Source organism: Myxocyprinus asiaticus, chromosome 46 (assembly GCF_019703515.2).
Source record: "Myxocyprinus asiaticus isolate MX2 ecotype Aquarium Trade chromosome 46, UBuf_Myxa_2, whole genome shotgun sequence".
Lineage (NCBI taxonomy): Eukaryota > Metazoa > Chordata > Actinopteri > Cypriniformes > Catostomidae > Myxocyprinus > Myxocyprinus asiaticus.
The window spans coordinates 15792939-15813417 of record NC_059389.1 but is presented as its reverse complement, the minus strand read 5'-3'; the positions used below and the strand labels follow the sequence as shown (position 1 = coordinate 15813417).

At 36.5% G+C, this 20479-nt stretch overlaps 1 protein-coding gene across 2 annotated transcripts; it reads left to right on the top strand.

Annotated features, from left to right (window-relative positions):
- Positions 1-2124: 2124 nt before the first annotated feature.
- Positions 2125-19327, top strand: LOC127436035 (BTB/POZ domain-containing protein kctd15-like). Of its 2 annotated transcripts, none has more exons than XM_051689932.1 (5): positions 2125-2260; positions 4201-4376; positions 5745-5889; positions 11245-11550; positions 17225-19327. In XM_051689932.1, the coding sequence occupies exons 1-5, from the start codon at positions 2249-2251 to the stop codon at positions 17381-17383; spliced, it is 798 nt and encodes a 265-aa protein (XP_051545892.1). In that variant the 5' UTR covers positions 2125-2248; the 3' UTR covers positions 17384-19327. The 2 variants fall into 2 exon arrangements, with proteins under 2 accessions (XP_051545892.1, XP_051545893.1); XM_051689933.1 differs by lacking the exon at positions 2125-2260 and adding an exon at positions 2489-2612.
- The last annotated feature ends 1152 nt before the right edge of the window (positions 19328-20479 follow it).

The following is a 20479-nucleotide window of genomic DNA, read 5'->3' as shown; positions in this document are numbered from 1 at the left end:
AGAACAAAGAAAATCCTCATTTCTCATACTTCAGCACTAATATCATATTAAAAAAAGGAAGGAATAAACGAGAAAAGAGGAAAATTAGTCACCCAGTGTGATTGGGTTTTGGAATGGAAGGACCCGGAGGCAGGAGCATAAGCTCCGAAGTAACTTTTAGAAATTAAGTTATTACAAAAAGACTCTGGAAAATCGAATTACTCTAAAGAAGTTGTAGACAAAATGCAACAGCATCAAAAAAAATTCTAAATTGCATGAGGAGGCAGCCGTCTATTGTTGAGATGTTTGAAATTACCAGTCATGTCCAGCAGATGGCGTGGTGGTTTAATGAGGGGCAGCATTCATAAACATCTGAAACATCACAGAAGAAATATGAACGTATTCAGATTTATTTACGCATTTATGAACGTTGCACAGATTGTACAGTTTTCTTTCTAGGCAAATATTGGTTCAGGCCTCTAAAAATGCTATTAGAATTACACATACATGAAAAATAAGTGACTACATAATTAAAATAATAAGATTTCAATTTGAACACTATAATTTCAATACTATTATGGGTTATAAAATAATAATGTAGGCCCAATATTAATGTAATAAAGGCTTCATTGAGACGAGTTGACTTCATGTGAATTTAGAACGTTTTAGATATCTGTTATTGATATCCTGGATGTTGTTTTGTTGTTTCTTCAGGCTGTTTTATTTGACTTGCTTGAATATAAGCTCAACTGCAAGATTAGAGATAGTAAGTGTTACTAAGATATAGAGTGTTTTGGCATGATGCACATGATTTGGATAACCATTACTCCCCTCATCTCTCTTCCACAACAACCCCTGTAAATTAAGGAAATTAAGTGCGGGCGCTCGAGGCAACATTCTAAGCTATTTAAACCTTTAAATTTACATCTTCCTCCAGCGTCAAGTAATTGAACTAACTCGGGGCTTGTTCCGTTAATTGAACAAAAATATCTTGTCTTCCTGCTGTTCTCCTCTGATGTGGGAAACTAATTTCAGCCAAAGGCGAGGGGGGAAAAGCCGGTTGTTACGTCCAGATAGTTTGCAACATATTTCTGTATACAAATAGATTTGATTTGCTGTGTTTTCACTCGAGAATGTGTGCTATTATGTGGAAGGTGATAACATAAGTCTACGCCAAAAGATTATTTGTTGGCAAATTCTAAAATTCAAATTTGTGACACGAAAATAGTGGGTACCACCGCATTTCCCCTTTTGCAAAACTAAAAACTGTACTGAAATAAATCACATTACTATTTAATTATTAATTTCGGAACATCTTAATTTATTATTTACATTCACGCTATCTCATTTGCCTCTTAATATTTGAATTTTAGGTGGAACTTCCGTTTGGTCACTGGTTGGCGCCATTTGCCAACGAACGTATACAGGACATTTATAAGAGAGGGGGAAACAATATTACAACTGTCACATTTTCTTCATGTAAATCTGCTTCTTTTCAGCACATTGAACTTGCCTTCCACCTGAAAGCTGAGTGCCATTATAGGCAGACATCTCTATCTAGCCGCGCGCAAGAATTGAAATGGCGCGTTTGGCTCGAGGCGGATTGTGTGGGCGCCTTTTGCAGAGGCACAATGCATATCGATATACGTCATTTAGCTTTCATGGCCAGCAGAATATTATTAGAACGCTGAGAGGTAAAAAAAAAAAAAAAAGAAAATACTATATAAAACCGAATTAAAAAGGTAAATTCTTCTAAGCACATATGAAAAACATCACAAAGATGAAAAAAACCTGTCGTCGCGGAGACCGCAGTGCATGTTCATGTCTATAAATAAAATAATATACTGTTTAAAAATCTACTCAAGGTTAATCAAAGGCATGGCAAAGCACACACGTAACCTAGTAAACCGCTATCCCCGCACACACTCACACACTCTATGTATAAGTAGATATACATTCGATACGACTAAAACCCATATATACGTATACTTCCAAATGTGAATAGCGAGATGAAATGTCGTTCTTGTAACTCGCCCCGGCTCAGGCAGGGTTGAACTAATTGTAGCCTAATCCTGCCCCGGGGCGTTTGGAGAGCCTTGAGCAAGAATTCTTGTTCAGCTGTCCTCTGTTATTCGGGCTGGAACGCTGTGCCTTAAACGCACTCTCGCGCTTCAACAAAAAAGGAGCAAGAAACAAAAAAAAGCACGAGACGAAGACACGCCACAATCTATCTCATGATTTAAAGAGGACTGAAGATACATTTACAGCTATGTCTTCCAAGGTAAGGATGCAGGCTTGACTGACTCCCCCGTGTAGCTGTTGTGGAAAGTGTCTTTAGCAGTCTCCGGTCTTACACCGACACCTCTAAGCGAGTTTTTAAAGCCACAGCGACCTAAATAGCGCGGCTATCACAGCGTCGTTAGATTTCGCTGGATTTAGAACCCGGATTGCGGGATTCGAAACATTTGGATTCTGTACGGAGAAACCTTTGAGTGCCGAAGTGGGTGGGCCGAGGTTGTAAAAAAAAAAAAAACAATTACGAAAAGTTGTTTCTAAAGGACACAAGCAACCTTCAACAGAGACTGCTAGAATCGTCCACAAATTGCGTCGGACATCGTAAAATGTTTGAAAGGGTATGGTGGATTCTATCAAATTCTTGAATGCTTGTTTAGTAGCTACAGTGCATCTTTGCCTTCGTTCTCAGTGTGTCGTGCTTTTGCAGTTTTACAGCAGTGAGGGCTGATTTGAGTATAAAATTAGAGGGCAGTCTGAGCATTACTGTAATGCTGTATGCGTACAGGAAGTGCGGTACGGAGAGTTTTAGGGCTATTGTACGCACTCCCACCGGGACCTACAACACAAACTATTATGTCTCACTTTGATGTGCTCTTTGATGATACCTGATTTTGGAAAAATCTTGACATTTGCTCCTGACCTTAAATCTACTGAAAATGTGGAAACATTCATGTGGAAACATTTAAATCAACTGTTTTTATTGAAGTGTAAATATTATTTAACATCACTGAATCAAGACTCATTTTTAGGGTTAGATCAAGTAGAAATAGTTCTTTGAGGTAACAATTGCAGGTTACCACTTTTGACAGTGCATGAGTACTATTGTGAAAAAGTGGGACAGTTCTCCTGAAAGTGCTGCCCGGGCCAGAAACCCTTTGGATATTTTGTTCAATATTGAAACTTGAAGGAATCAGCTCAATATTGAAATGTTTTTTTTTTTTTTTTTTTTTTTTTGCCTTTAACATGTGACCAGAGGGACACATAAGATAACTTGTACTTATTAAGACTTATCTATTCAATTTTTGACATTTGTAAACATATAGTTCATCTAATGGCTAGATATAGGATATATCTTCCTTTATAAGCACATATACGCCCCTGAAGTGAAATAAAATAATGGCCACACATTGCTCTAGGCATTGTGCCTCTGGAAATGGGACTTTAACCATCTGTTTAGTGATGCGGTGGGATTGTTTGTTACTCCAAACAAAGGTCAGTTTAACAGCAGTGAAATCTAGCCTACTTTGCCTGACAGGAGTGCTTCTTTACTTAATGGTTTCTATAAAATGTAAAATGCTGTAAGCAATTTCAAAAAATATCATTTAAAACTTTGTGGCAACATCATTTGAATCTTTATACTGACATAGCACCTTTTGACATTTGTGACCTTGGGGGTGGGGGGGGGGGGTCACACACTTTGTCTTGTTCGGCCTCTTTATAAATACCCTGTTTAAATTCAAAATGTTGATTCATTTGCTCTCAGAAACTTTCAAAGACCTAAAAAAGCTGTTGGTGATGAGGTGTTTTTTGCGTCTCACGCATTCGTCCAATATCTTTAATTAGTAGTTTACACTTTTCTCTCTTTTTGCCCTGGAGGCAGACACCTACAGTACTAGGATCCATCCCTCTCTCTCTCTCTCTTCCTCTCCCTCTCTCCCTTTCGTGCTCGCTAATAAGCATCACTCCGTTTCTCCCCTCTGGTTCTTTGAAAAAAGGAGGAAAAAATGCCAGGCAAATTTTCTTAATTAGAGTTGTGGTGATAATTCTTAAGGTTAAAAAAAAAGAAAAAAGAAAAAAAACTTGAAGGGGAAGATGTAAAAGTGATCTGCTGCGTGCTTTCAGGCCAGAATTGCACCTCAGATCGCCGAGATTGAAGGGGAGAGGGGAACTGGAAGCGGTTTATTTGATACTGTGCTGTTTGTTCAGGAGGGAAGGAGCATGTCTCGGCTCTCTTTGACCCGGTCCCCAGTGTCTCCTCTGGTCGCTCAGGGAATCCCACTGCCAGCTCAGCTGACTAAATCCAACGCTCCAGTCCACATTGACGTAGGTGGGCACATGTACACCAGCAGTCTGGCCACACTCACCAAATACCCAGACTCGAGGTAAGATGACCTGTCGTGTTTTGATGCTGACCGTTGAGCAACCTTTTTTGGGGTTTACAGGGATGGGAGAGGCTAATCATAGTGCTGTTGACAACTGTGGGTCTAAGCTGTCGTAAGTGGTTTGCATGTTTGCCCATGTGTTAAGTTACAGCCATTCTGCAAGTTTTGTGGTCTAACTTCATTTCGCCTCTGTGTTATTACAATGTAGTGGCATGTTAAGTTAAATCCTTAAATTAAGCCCTTTAAAATGCATTTTACATCATTTAAATCTAAACTTTGTACTTTTAAATTGCATTTTACACTGTTTAAAGCTAATTTGTGGGTACTAAGTCAATTTAAACAGGTTTGTAATATTTTATGTGATCAAAAGAGACATTTAGAAGATGTATTAGAGAAGCCTTTATTTTGTCACACATTATACATTTTGCATATATACAGTGAAATAATGTTTCTTGCATATCCCAGCTAAGCTGGGGTCAGAGCACAGGGTCAGATCAAGGCAACATCCTGATAAATGTAAGAACGCTAGTCTTAATGTGTAGAGCGCAATTAGGCACGATTTGACCACTACCAGTTGTAGAATCGTGCAATTCCTATCTGCTGCATCATCCCAGCTGTTATCCACAGAGGTTTGAGATAAAGAGAAGTAAAGGAACACCACCTGTTAGAGATGGTGTTGTGTGTGTGTGTGTATTAGTAAGACAGGAAGAGAGTGTGAAAGCATTGCCACATCTGTTCAGGTTAACAGAGAGAGTGGCTTGCTCTGATTTATTAATGGATATGGAGCAAGAGAGCAAAGGGACGGGGGGAGGAGAGGAAAATGGGGGGAGGGCAAAAAGCAGGCAGCATTTTAATTGCTTTTTGGAGGAAAAAAAGAGGCAGAGATGAAAAACTAAGATTGCCCAAAGCTAAATGGTGAAATTCTAACTGGGGGAACGGCAAGACCATATGAGAAAAGGACGACCCGAGGCACAAAAGGGGGAATTGGTTTTCTTATTAAGTGTTTTGCATCGGTTTCTAGAATGAAAGAGAGAAAGAATGAGAAAGAAAGAATAAAATAGGATGAGAGAATGAAAAAGGAACATCTTTACAAAGATAAAGTAGATTTATCAAAAGAACAGAAATAGCGTACAACATAATTCCAAACGGGTGACCCCGTTCCAGAGATTAAATCAGTTTAAATAATCAACTTGTATGTTTGCTGTTCAACTTATTTCAAATGTAAAATGTTAAGAGCAAGTAAAATTACTTAAAAGAGTATTTCAGGAACCTGAGTTGTTAGACTGAGTTTCTGAATTCAGGAATTGCTTTTAATACAACATGCCTTTTAATTAAAAAAATCTTTGATTTCATATGATCTCTCCCCAGAATTAGTCGTCTTTTCAATGGCACCGAACCGATTGTTTTGGACAGTCTGAAGCAGCATTATTTCATTGACAGAGATGGAGAGATATTCCGCTACATCTTAAGCTACCTGAGAACCAGTAAACTGCTTCTTCCTGATGACTTCAAGGTAAAGTTAACACACTCAGTGTCTCTTCAGCAGGTCAGAACTTTTATTTAGTTCCTCATGTAGCATCAGAACATCATGTTAATGGCCTTGAGTTGAAATAGGACAGGGAGAGGGCCACAGAGAAACCATGGTTTCAAGAACATAAAAACATTTATTAAGCCACACTATATCATGTTAATTTGGGACAAAATAAAAGAATAAACAAAGACATGTGAGGTTTATTGTCAGATGAGTTAATGCATAAATTATTTAAAAAGAAATCAGGCCTATATTTTACCCAATTGTAAATTTGCAGTCTAATTTGAATCTGGTGAGGTAAGAAAGCTAAATAATACAAAGGCAATACATAGACAACACATCTTTCTATTGCATTTCTTTAAATGTACACTGCAAAAATGGTAACCTGCAATTGTTAGCTTAAGGACCTATTTGTACTTGATCTAACCCTTAAAATTAGTTTTGTTGATGTAACCTAATGTAATTTAGAAGTTACCATACTAGATGTTTAGATGTTTTGACATAATAAATGGTATTTCAAATAAAAAAAAAATAAAATAAAATAAATGTTACAAAAATAGTATTGTTTAGTCCCCACTGAAAAAACACAATTCTGTAGTAGAGGTAGACAGATATATCGGTTTTACCGATTAATTGGTGCCAATAGTTGCTTTTTGGAACTATCAGTTATTTGCAAATATCTATGCTGATAGCTGCCAATAGTTTTGTTTTTATTCCTACAGTATAACAGAAGCCTCTAGTAGTTAAATAAAAACAATTACCGACACCTAGTGGTGATTTGTTATATCATTATATCCATCCATATTTTTATCCTCACTTCAATGCATATTTTGTTATTTTGATTAGTAAATGTTATAAACTGAAGCTAGACCATGCTAAGAAAAATGTGACTATATAGAAATGTGCACATTTCGCGGCACATACGTTGTGTCTCCAACTTTCTTGTGAAAAATAATAAAAAAACTTAACCTGATGATATATAAAATCCACAATCAGGTGAATATAGGCTATACAAAATTGGTAATAGCTTGAATATAGAGCATTCTAACTGAACCAATTCTTTGTAATTTCAAATTAAGTATGTGTATTTCAGGCTTGTTTATAGTTAAAAGTTCTTGATTTTTCTAGTTATTATTGGGATTTAGACTGATTTAGGCCTCTGTCTGTACCCTTCGCAGTATATAAAGACTAAGTTATTTTTTAACATTCTATAAATAGTTTTTAAAAAGTATTCGCTGATTAATCTGTTATCAGCCTATTCAACAACCTCTTTTGTTATCGATATCGGCTAAATCCACTATCTGTTGACCTCTATTCTATAGCATAGACTGTAGTGTAAAATTCTGTTTGTACAGAATACAGTGATTTCTTACAATGTCAATGATATATTGGTGAAGTATTATATCCGCCTCAGTCAAAAATCAGATGGGTATTTGTGTCAATGAGATTAATTAGGGTGAGGCTAGTCTCGTTTTTGCCTCTGGCTCCATGGCTAGCTTTCCCCACTGGTTGAAGCCGTTTGATACCACCTCATAAAAAATGTACAGAACTGCACAGAGGCACATCATTACATCCCATTACACTACTTTTTCACAATTCGCCCATCAATACTCAATACCTTGACCTGTGTGAGCGGGAAAACTTAGCCAGAAAAGACTGAATGGTCCGTTCTCTTCACATGACACTGTGAAACCACTTTTGGATTTGGCTGTTGCATGCTCATGACTCCAGCATAGCAAGATCACCAAATCAATATGTGTGTCTGCATATGGCAAAATGTTTAAGAGGTAATGCAGCAGAAATAACATAGCAATAGTGAGAAGTACCATCTTAAATATTTCAATTAGAGCCAGAATGGTTTTCAGTACTACGTATATTTTATACAGTTGGAAATAACTTTCCACAAAGAACTTTTAATTCTTTAACTTTTAAATCTATTTACTGGTACTTTAAAAAAATTAAGAAACCAATATGCTGATATCAAAAACCTACAATGTAATATAAGGAACATTTTTAATCCAAATATAAAGTAACTAAACTGAAATTGTTTTGCTAGGTAACCTAACATGGTATTAATGTGGAAACATCTAAATTAACAGGTTTTATTCAAGTAAAAAATATGATTTAATATGAGTGAATCAGCCTGAATACAATTGGTCACGCCAACCAAAGTCATTTTTATGGGTTAGATCAAGTCAAAATAGAACCTTAAGGTAACAATCACAGGTTACCACATTTTACAGTGCATAGTGGCAACTTAAGAATAAGGGTTGGATCACGATGGTCGACTAGTTGTCCAAGTTGACTATCTAGATTTTTTCTTTTGGATAGTTTTAGCGGCTGTGCTTTAAATAGCTTCTTGTGCTTTAACTGTTACATACTTTGCGCATAAAACCGTCTCTGAAAAGTTGAGCACCGCTGCTACAACCATACACATTAGGACATCTTTGGTCATTGCGTCTCAAGCTTTTTTTGAGCGTACCACCATGAGCTTATAGTTAACATACAGTCGAACCTTTAAGAAAAGGCTTTCAAGGCCTCTGAATTGTGTTCCATTTCTTTGCTCTTGAAAACAGTTAATTAAACAAGACTTCCTTAAGACAGATTTGTCAACTAGTTGATTAGACATCCTACATACTAGTCGATTTTTAAAATGATGTAGTTTTGTATTCCCCTATTTAAGATTATTTATCGACAAATGGTTGTTTCTGACAACTGCATATTTTTATTTCAAAGTATCAGTCTAATTGGTGACACTTTTGTTCTTTTAGATGTGTTTGCTCTTGAAAAAAAAAAACACCATGTACCATATCCAGCTTAATTTGACTGTATGGATATGGCCTAAACACTAAATTCTCTTCTGTGGGCCATTACTTTCAGATTCTCTTTCCCAAAAGTGACTCAGAAGCCCTGTTAAAACATACCCAGTCCTCGCTGCGGACCTGGGAAAGAAGCAAAGCTTGTTTTTCTTTGAATTAGAAAGAGCCTAAAGGCCTAAAGTCTCTGTATCCATGTTGTCAGCACCAGTATGTGCGAAAGCAAGGAAGAGAAGGAAAAAAGAGGGGTGTGGGATAAAAAACAACTCCTTTTCTTGTGGTAATTGTAAAAGAGTGTTGTGTCTGAGATGGTCGGTGCCATTGTTCTGAGTGGTGTAGCCTGCAGTGGAATGAGAAATCTTACAGGGTGAGGATGGAGAGCCAGAATGCCAGAGATCACAGCTATCCCACACAGTCACAAACGAAATAGGCCACCAGGTTCTGAACGAAACAACTGTATCAGTATTACAAGTTTAAATAGGTTTTCAAATTTAGATGATCTGTGTTTATTCATAAAATATATTTTTCTTCAACCTTTACCTTCAACCCTTATACAGGTTTAGATTAGGGATGTGCCAAACTACATATTTAGAGTACTAAGTACAAAAAACAGCTTGAGATGCAATGCAACTGCCAAAAATGTCAGTCTGAAAGTGTTTGGCTGTAGTGCCATGTTTTCATTGGGATGAATTTAATGATCGTGCAAACTGTTGACCATTCCAAATGAATAGAAGGTTGTTGAACAACTAGTTCAGCTCACCATCATGACATATCCCTAGTAAACATATAAATATAGAGACTAAAATAACATATTATTTTGGCTGCATATAATCAGTGAACATCGCTTGTAACACTAACGGCATCTCAGTGTTTAGAGCAGTGTCCAAAGCACTCTATTCATGCTGGAAATCCAGAATTATTTGAGATTTTTAAGTATTTGTAATGGCAGGACTGAGGCACATTGCCATCTGGTTTAGTGGTGAATGAAAGGCGAGTGTAACTGGGGTAAATGTGCTTCAGGATGAAGGAAGCCTCAGGCACAGGCAGGCAATCTGTGCTGTCCGATCAGAGTGTCTGTGTATGAGGGGAAAGCTGGGAGGCCTCTACCCCCCATCCCCCTTCCCGGTACTGGCTAAAGACGGGTCAGATGGGCAGAACCACTCTATGTGTTGGTTTGAGTGTGTTAAATGTAAATGACATGTACTTCTAAACATACTAAAATGAATTCATCATATGGGTTTGACTTTCTATTCTTTTCTATTATTTTGTTTTCCACCAAAAATGCAATAGTCTGTATTGTTCAGTTGTGTTTTTAAAAATTAGCTTTTGTAAAATAAAAATAAAATAAAAAATCATGTTATTTCTAGATTTTACATAAGTTAGTTCATTATGCTTTTCTAGTGCTTTCAAAACATTATCAAAGCACTTATCTCATATGTAAATTATAAAAATGTCTTTATGTTAGCAAGATAGTAGTAGCTCAGGAAATAACTCAGGATATTGATAAAAAATAATTCCTGTTAAATATATTTTCATATTTAATATTTTTTTGTTCACTCATTTGCTTGTTTTTGCTTTTCTTTGTTTGCTCATTTGTTTGTCTGCTCAATGGCTTGTTAATTTGTATGTATGTTCTCGTTTTCTCATTTGTTTGTTTAATGGTTTGTCTGTTGAATTAATTGTTTGCTCACTCATTCGCTTAATGGTTTGTTTGTTTGCGTATCTGTTAGCTTAATGGTTTGTTCATTCATTAGTTTGTTTGTGCTTTTGTTTGTTTGTTTGTCAGCTCAATGGCTTGTTAATTAGTTTGTAAGTTCACTTGTTTGCTCATTTGTTTGCTTAATGGTTTGTCTGTTTGTTCATTTGTTTGCTCACTCATTCGCTTAATGGTTTGTTTGTTTGCTCATTCGTTACCTTAATGGTTTGTTTGTTTGTTCATTAGTTTGTTTGTGCTTTTGTATGTTTGTTTGCTTGTTTGTCTGCTCAATGTCTTGTTAATTAGTTTGTAAGTTCACTTGTTTGCTCATTTGTTTGCTTAATGGTTTGTCTGTGTGTTCATTTGTTTGCTCACTTATTCACTAAATAGTTTGTTTGTTTTTTCATTCGTTCACTCAATGGTTTGTTTGCAAATTCGTTCGCTTAATGGTTTGTTTGTTCATTCATTCATTTGCTCATTTGTTCTCTCAATGGTTTGTTTGTTCATTCATTTTTTTTTATTCGTTCCCTCAATTGTTTGTCTCTTTGTTTGATCATTCATTCTTTAAAAGGTTTTGTTTGTCTGTTCATTTGTTTGTCCATTTGTTTGGTCAATGGTTTATCTCTTTGTTCATTTATTTGTTTGCTCATTTATTCGCTCAATCATTTGTTTGTTTTATTTGTTTGTTTGTTCATTCATTTGCTTGATTGCTTATTTGTTCATTCATCTGCTTGATGGTTTTATTTGTTTGTTTGTTTATTCATTCATTCACTCTTCCATCTTTCTATCTGTGCATTCATTTATGTCCATGTGTTCTTCCTGCAGGAGTTCCAGCTGCTGTACGAGGAGGCTCGGTATTACCAGCTGACGCCCATGGTGAAAGAGCTGGATCGCTGGAAACAGGACCGGGAGCAGAGACGAACGGCTCAGCCCTGTGAGTGCCTGGTGGTGCGGGTGACCCCTGATCTGGGCGAGAGGATTGCCATCAGTGGGGACAAGGCCCTCATAGAGGAGATTTTCCCAGAGACAGGGGACGTCATGTGTAATTCAGTCAACGCCGGCTGGAACCAGGACCCAACCCACGTTATTCGGTTTCCACTGAATGGCTACTGCAGGCTCAACTCCGTGCAGGTACAGTATTGTCATTGGCTAAGTTCACAGTATTTGATTATCATCACAAGTGATATACTTCATATACTTAGTGATGAACTTCACGAAACCTAAAAAGTGACTGTTTTACAGTAATGACAATCTAATGAGAATCACCACTGAGAATAATAGGAATTACAAAAAAACTTAAAGTAAAATGTCAGAACGCATAATGGTAATAAGAATTTGTGATAGAAATGGGCTTAATTGTCATAAAAATAGGCACAATGCAATAATTATAATGGTCCTAAAATAGATTTATTTTTTTTATTTTTGGGGGTGGGGGGGGTGGTGTTGAATGTTTTGTGAAACTGATCCACTTGTATATATTGTTGATCAGTGTTTAAAAGTGTTCTTCAGATATGCCTGGGTGCTTAAGTGGGAAATGCATGTTTGAATATGGCCTACAAAATATCTCAATCTCATTTCCTCTCTGTTACCCAATAATTTTACCTCGTCTCTTCTGTCTCACTCATTAAAAGTGGCTAAAAGCTCCAAAATAAAATAAGACAGACAAGTGTCAGTCACTTTACATGGGATGTTTACATAGGAGCCGTTTGTCACAATAAGGTTTATCATAAGGCTTTAATCGTTCTTTAAATACACTGAATACATTCTGTAGGATTTACTCATTTCAAAAGTTTAAACATGGACTTTGAAAGAACTTTGGTCTTGCCTTCTTGATTGGAGGGATTTTTAGAATGCTGTGCTGATGTGTCTTAAAAGAGGTTTAACTCTTGCCAACAGGAAGAGATAGAGATGTGAGAGGGTGAAAGGTGTAGTAGGCAGGTGTGTATGAAGGTGTGGTTCCACAGCTGCAAAGGTGCATTTATGCCCCATGAAAAATTCTCACATACTCCATGATTTGCCTGTTTAAAAGGTGCTGCAACACATACAACCCCAAACTAACACACATGACACTTACACTGCACATGCACAAATGTACAAACATGCTAGTGTAAACATAGACACTTTCATATACACTAATGTTATAATGTCCACTACTTTGAATCCTGGAGGCAATGGTAATGTAGGAAAAAATAGTCATGAAAATAAGAGAAGAGAAGGGAAATGATATGCATAATTTATTTTTAACTCCTTTAGACAAATCTTTCTGTTTGAAAGTGCTCCCACATTTCTTTGCCCGAAGCATTTTAAACACACATGCTACATTTTTAATACTGTACTTTGGTTTCTTTGAACAACCTAAACTGGTTTATGCTACTTTTTACACACGCCTAATTGACTTGCTGTATAACTAATTAGTGGGTCTGATAACACTTATTTTTTTCCACTTTTGCGCACTTAACCAACTGAATTGTGTGGGTGGATTTTTTTGTTGCGTTTTTGTCACAAATCTCAGTGTTCACGAAAACCTGCCTAAGAAACGTGAGAAGATAGATCAGAGAGGAATTATAGAGGGTGAGAGATATAGAGAAAGACAGAGTGAGAGAGGGAGTTTGTTGCCAAGAAATTGTAGCCGTTTACTGTAAGAAAGTTCAAAGTGATGCAACCATCAGAGAAGTGAGTGTAATGTCAGAATCACATGCTTTCATATCAGTGCAGGAATACTTGTGAGGCTTGTGACATTCATGATTTTATTTGCTCATTTACTCCATACGGTTCTTAATATGGATTTATTTTATGTAACTAATGACAAATATTCCAGATTAAATACAGGGTAATTTCTATCAACAGCATCTCCAGCATGCTTTTGATTACCACTGAGAATAAATGTTCATACTGCAGTTTTTAAAAACAAATAAAAAATGCATTGGGGTAGTTGACACATAACATGTCCATGGACTATTTTATAATCAGCATTAAGATTTTAGGTTGAAATGTATATGAATGTATTACGAAAAGTCTATATTTTAGATCTTGTAACTGGTCGCTCTTTCTTTGAAGTTTTCACCATTTTTAATCACCTTTTGCCTTCACTAGTTCATTTTAAATGGTCCTACAGTGTGACAAATTAATTTTTAAAAATATATATATTCCATGTAGTCTCTCAGTTAATATGTTGTCATTAAAGCTGTATGATAAATGCTGGACATGTCAACTCCCACTGACAGAAATCCAATTATAATAGAAATCTACGGGGAAGTTGTTGTACATTTCTCCCTTTGACCTCCATTGTAAGCATGTAACTGTCAAAACATGTTTGTTTTTTTTTGTTTTTGTTTTTTTGTGCAAATTGTGGGACGAGTCTAAATTATTTTCTCATGTAATATATCTTAAATTGTAACCCAGAAAGTTCCTTTAATCATTGACATGAAGTGGCCAATTAACGACTATTCGATTCTACTGGAAAAGTTTAAAATTTTTACAAAAAGAACACATTTTTTATTATAATTTGTTTCTGTAATACTGATGCAACAAAACCTAACTTGAGACTTAATATCGATAGATGTGTTCTCAAAAAGATGCTTTCTTTTGACACAGTAGGTCTTTGAATCAGTCTGTTCTTGATGTCTTTCATACCTCCTAAGAAGTGTTCATTTCCTCTTCAAGTTTCTCTGCAGCCTCAACTTCCAAAGTAAGGATAAGGGTGGACATTTTTTCTCAGGCCCTGTCCAGTTCAAATGATTCCTTCTCTCTCTCTCTCTCTCCCTCCCTCTCTCTCTCTCTCTCTCTCTCTCTCTCTCTCTCTCTCTCTCTCTCTCTCTCTCTCTCTCTTTTTTTTCATGCAAGGACTTTTATCTGGCTCTGTAGCCCTGAGCCACAACTTTCATTTTCATGTGAAGCGCACTTGAAAGAAGTGCAGGAGTAAGTGAATACTCAAGGCTGCATGTATTGAATTAAAAAAAAAATCTACAATCATTCCAACAGATAAAACATTTCGTTTGCTTTCATTCGCGGTGGAAGGAATGACAGTGACAGTGGATGCCCAGAGATGGCTCTCTGACGATGAGGGTCAGATCTCAGACAGTGGCTCAGATTGTGTGTATTGGGTTTGTAATGAAAGAGCCAGGCGGCTTCAGTGTGGGCTGTCATTGGTGGAGCCTATTCTCATTTGACTCCGCATCAAACCCCTGTAAACAGCCCAGGGGATGTCTGCTCGCTCCTTCTCATCCCAAGTGGATGGTCTGGAGTGAGAATCGTCTGAGGGTAATCCAAGCGTAAAGTTGTTGATAGCGCTGTTACTGAGATTGCACATTTTAAAAGCATCTTGATGCAACTATGTAAAGTGCTGATAGAGTGGCATAAACAGGAGTTTACTCGGAAAAACTCCTACCAGTGCTCTGTTCCAAAACCTAGTCAGCTGCCTATTCAGAGGAAAATTTTATTGATCAGAGGTTATCAAGAATATCAAGATGTTTTCTCAGGGTTCCACCACATACCTTGAACAAAATGTGCCTTTTCATAAACATATCAAAATAAATATCAGAATTTTTTTAAAACTTCACGCTCAGTCTTGAGGGTCTAATAGTTTCCACTCAACATAAACAACAAAACGGCTACCATGTTGGTTTCATCCAATGACTTTGATTTGGTGGACAAAAGCGTTTTTAAATATGAATTATATTTTAGAACACAATTGTTTCACTGCTTTTTATTAAAATAACAATAAAATATTATTCTGCACTAGTAATGCCAACATTTCTTTTTTCAAGAATTTCATCTTTTAATGAGACTGACTTTTTGTCTCTGGACACCACATGACATTTTTTACTTTAATCCCAAGAAAAAATATCAGTACAGAAATGGACAAAAATGAGCATCACTTCATTGACCCTTAGGACACATGGCCATAATATGCACCTGTTACCCTCTGTAATTGTATTTTATGATGAATTCTGTCAAAAGAATCCATGTTATGATCATAAGAAATGTTTTTTTTCTAGATCGCTCGCCCACTGTCACAGACACTCATTTTTTCTACTCCAATAACCGAACTAGTAAAGGATGTTTTGGGCTGTTTATATGAAGCATGCTTAAACAATAGTGTAAGAAAGTTGTTCTACACACTTTTATGGGCGAAACCCTGTAAATTGTTTGAATTAAAAACATGTACATGTTGTAACTGTACACTTGTCACTGCAATACTAATTTATAATAGACAAAATATTTTCTTGAACTGTTCTCTTGGCCATTAAAAAACTTAAAGAGGTTTCTTACCAGAGGCACTTTTGTTGGCTCTGCGCCTGTCGAAACGCTTAACAGAAATTGATGTCGTGTTGTTGTGTCATGTGACTTGGTGTGTCAGAAGTTATGGCCTTAAATGACAGTCTAGAGTCTTGTGAACAGTACTCTGTTGGTTTAAATGTATTTAAATTATGTATTGTGTATAGTGAAGCCAAACTACGACATCCACGCATGTGGACACGGGGTTGCACAGCGTTAAATTTCATTCAATACAGAAAAGTAGCGATGAAAAATAGTTGTGTAATTAAACATGGCTTGTATTTGTATGCCTATTCGAGGATCACATCGTTAGCTTAGCAACATGCTAATGTCATACTCAGTGACTGCCCACTTTTTCAGCCATCTTTGTTCTGGAAGTCTTTTTTCCATTAATTTTTTCCATAGGGATTTCATAGAATTCTCCATAAAACAGTTCTAAGTCATAAACCAACCAACTCCAAGATTAATCACAACATTACAAACTTTGATTTGAAGCAAAAAAGTATTTGAAAATTGGACAAAATGACAAAGGTGTATACATAACGTCTTTAATGAGGGAATGAACCACAATCCCATGGAGCATTGTGAATGACGTTATCGAATTAAAAACGATGGACAAATATAAAACTGATTAAAAGTGGTTTATTATAAGCATAGAATCAATATATTTAAGTTTATTGCAAAATATTCAGATATATACAAATATATAAGTGTAGGGAGACCAACTCGATAGCATAATTTACAATGTGTCGTGAAAGTGTCCGGTCGCTGCTGGGCTATTTTGCCGTGATTTGTTTGCAGCGATTCTCTGATTGGTAGATTGTTTCCCTGCAGGATTATGGGTAGTGCAGTTCTTCACCAGAAATTCCACTCTTAAATGCGATAAAAAAAAATGAAGATGAAATAACGCAAACTGATGGGTTCAACAGAAGCATATACCATTTAACAACCTCGGAGCTCAAAGGTTTATAAGTTATTGTTAAAAATCAATTCCCCTATGGAAAAATGACTGCAATCAGAGACTATTTAGCAGAGACGGGCCACTTCTATTAAAATGAATGGGAGTAATTGGAAAGCCCTATGGCCAACGGATATAGAAAAGGAAGTCCCGTCTTACAGGTAAACGAGCCAATCACCTTTTAGATACAGATATCGCCTGTCAATCAACTCGAGAACACGCATGCACATTAGCTGGTTATCCTTAGAAATAGCTGTCCAGCCTACCCGGGAGCATTTCATAGATGGATGCCGAGTGGACCTTGAAGAGGAAATTGCTGCAATTTTTACTTCTGAAAAACGGACTGTTGCCCATGCAAAGCGCTATTTGTGTGGTGTGCAGAATCGCTGCCTATGTTGAGCATTCCAGATCAGTTACATATGAAGTTCCTAAAGGTTAGGATGCTGCCTTAGAAGGCAACTGCCTATGTAGATAGGAGGTAACTCACAAGGTTTTGGAACAGAACTGAAGTTTCTTGTATTGTACAGAACTTTTCAAAATACTGAAAATTTTCCCCCTGGTTCCTCTTAGGTCTTGGAGAGACTCTTCCAGAAAGGGTTCAGCATGGTGGCGTCATGCGGCGGGGGCGTTGACTCCTCCCAGTTCAGCGAGTATATCCTGAGTCGAGAGGACAGACGGTGTCAAACCAGCCACACACCCATCAGGATAAAACAAGAGCCTCTAGACTAGACCACTAACACCTCAGTCTGCTTTCGAAAAAGAAAAAATGCCAGCGAACAAAGACAAGACGTTCATTTGCAAGAAGAGTCTCCTGTTTGACTCTTCGGACTCTTAAGAGGAGTGAAATCTTAGTAAATGTATGATAAATATGGCTTCATTTCATTGACGACCCCAAAACGTTTCTTTACAAAAGAAAGCAAGACACACAATAGTATTTCAGCCATGTTTTACCTTGAATTGAACTATTTAGCTGTTGATTTGTCTTGATACATGAAACATTAATAGATTGTTGATCTTTAACATTTCCACAGTTCATATTTTCTTGGTGTAGTTTAAAACCATGAGGTAATTTTGCCGTTGTATGTGCATAAATGGAAGAAAGAACTCCATAAGGAAGTACATACCTTTCGGCCAGAACATTTTCAAATGATGCACCAGTCAGATCTCCAACCTTACAGGCGAAATTAACAGCACAAAATACAAATCTGTCCTCCATTTTTAGTCTAGATATCTAATGTTCTCATTTTCCAGTCCCATCTATGTAAATCAGTTATTTTATCGCTGTTGCCTCACTACATGAAGAATATGAGAGCAGTTCTAAGAAGTCATTTGGTTGTAAGTGCAGACTTCTCTGTTCTGGCTATGTAGATGCTTTGACTGGAGGCTACATGGTTAAAGCAGGCAGCCTGGTAATGCATTCAGTGCTGGGCAGAGAGGCTTTTATTTCAAGCATGTTTTAAGGGAAACCTGGACTCATTTGTGAGAGCTTTTCTGATGGCATTGCTAACTCTAATAGTACACAAAACAACACTTGATCTTTATGTCGGATGCCCGTTTTCTTCAAAACTACCCGTGAACGTGCCAAGAGTTAATGTTGCATCAAGGAACATATGACTTCAAAAAGTTCCTTATACACTATTACTCTGATAAGCATTTCAAAAGTTAAGCAAAGATCTCTTGTAGATACAATGCCCTGTGCATCCAAAACAACATCTTGTTTGATGAAGGCAGCTTTAGGAGAAGGAAAAATGAGACTACTCAGATTGTTATTGAATGCAGCACTCCAGGGCTGCTGGCACTGTATATTAGAGGCGGTGGTCGGACCATCGGAGAAGAGAGGGGATAACTATGACCCTTAAGGCCCAAAGACGTTGGAGACGGACGGGTTATTGGTCAGAAAGGATGCAGGCGCCTCTCCAGGAGTTAAGGTCACTTTCCCACAATCCCTTTTACTCACGCTCTCCCTTAGCTAAATCGCTATCAGAGAAGCAAGGAGAGAGACTGAGGGAGAATAAATTTGAAAGGTTAATTTGGGTGGCTGGTAAACAGACTGAAATGCATAGTTTTGTAAAAAAAAAAAAAAAAAGGCATATTTTTAAGGCATTCTGCCACACCATTTCAAAAGTAAGGGTCAAGGAAATGTCACAGACATGTTGAGTTCTGCAATGTGCTGTCTTAACTGGACAGCAGCAGAGAAAACATGCAATTATCCAGCAAATGTGCTCATATTTATCTCCTTGATTGGTCGCACATTGTACATAATGGCTCACTGCAGCTTTGTATGTCCCCCTTAATGTAACGTACCATCTCAGTTTTTGAGCTCAGAGACAGTATTATAAAAAGATAAGCCTTCAAGGATGCAATCTGGTAACTTTGAAGAGGATCGATGAATTTGTCTCCAGTGTGAAGATGGTCGGAGGAGCCTTGTCGGACATTACATACAAAAATCTTAAATAAAATACTGCGCTAATGGATGTTGTGTCAAGATGTACAGTATATTGCAGTATGGTCCAAATGTATATTATTTAAATAAAACTTTTTTGTAATGGATTATTATTGATATGAATCATAGTGGTATGTCAGGCATGTGTTTATTTGAATTGTCACATTCTTTTTGTAATTGGTGTTGATAAAACAAAACTTTAATAAATTGTTGGATTTCTTTCCCTATTTTAAAGCATTGAAATTATGCATGTAAATGTACAAAAACAAATTCAAAACAAATTTGCCCTGAGCAAACAAGGCAATTCATTGTTTTGTTTTTTGTGGGTTTTTTTGTATGTGGTTGCATTTAAAGTCTATGTGAAATCAAAATTTACTTTAATTCATAGTCCTGGATGCATTGTGAACAATTCATCAGTGGGTGATTCTCACAAAATCTGTCAATAAAATATCCTGGTCATATTTGACCCCAAATAATAAAAAAAATAAATAAAAAAAATAATTAAATTATATTTTACCTAAAGAAAATAAAACCTACATTTAGAAGCATTATTATTTTACAGAAATGCGTCCAAGCATTTTACTTTTCCCATTGTTTTTTATAAGAATTCTCAGAATTAACATAACACAGTAATTTTGTTTTATACTAAACTACATTGTTTATTAAAATCAGTAAACATGAAAGGCAGTACCAAGAGAGTACTATTATGATGTACAAATACTTTACCATTTAAATGATAATAATAAAAAAACTCACATTACAGTAATGAGAATATAATTTTACCATCTTTTTTTTTTGTGTTGCATTTCAGTAATGAAAATTGGGGGTAAAATGTGTGTTACTGTCTTTAAAATAATTTCACAAATGTAACAAATCTTAATGGCCCTAAAAATAGGCTTCCTTTCCTATATGCAAATTATAATTTCTTATTTATTTTGAATTTGTAGTAAAATTTGACATTTTCTTGACAGGTTTCTGAGAAAGTACAGTTGAAGTCATAAGTTTACATACACCTTAGCCAAATACATTTAAACTCAGTTTTTAATAATTCCTGACATTTAATCGTAGAAAACATTCCCTGTCTTAGGTCAGTTAGGATCACTACTTTATTTTAAGAATGTGAAATGTCAGAATAATAGTAGAGAGAATGATTTATTTCAGCTTTTATTTCTTTCATCACATTCCCAGTGGGTCAGAGGTTTACATACACTTTGTTAATATTTGGTAGCATTGCCTTTAAATTGTTTAACTTGGGTTAAGTGTTTTGGGTAGCCTTCCACAAGCCTCTCACAACAAGTTGCGGGAATTTTGGCCCATTCCTCCAGACAGAACTGGTGTAACTGAGTCAGGTTTGTAGCACTCCTTGCTCGCTCACGCTTTTT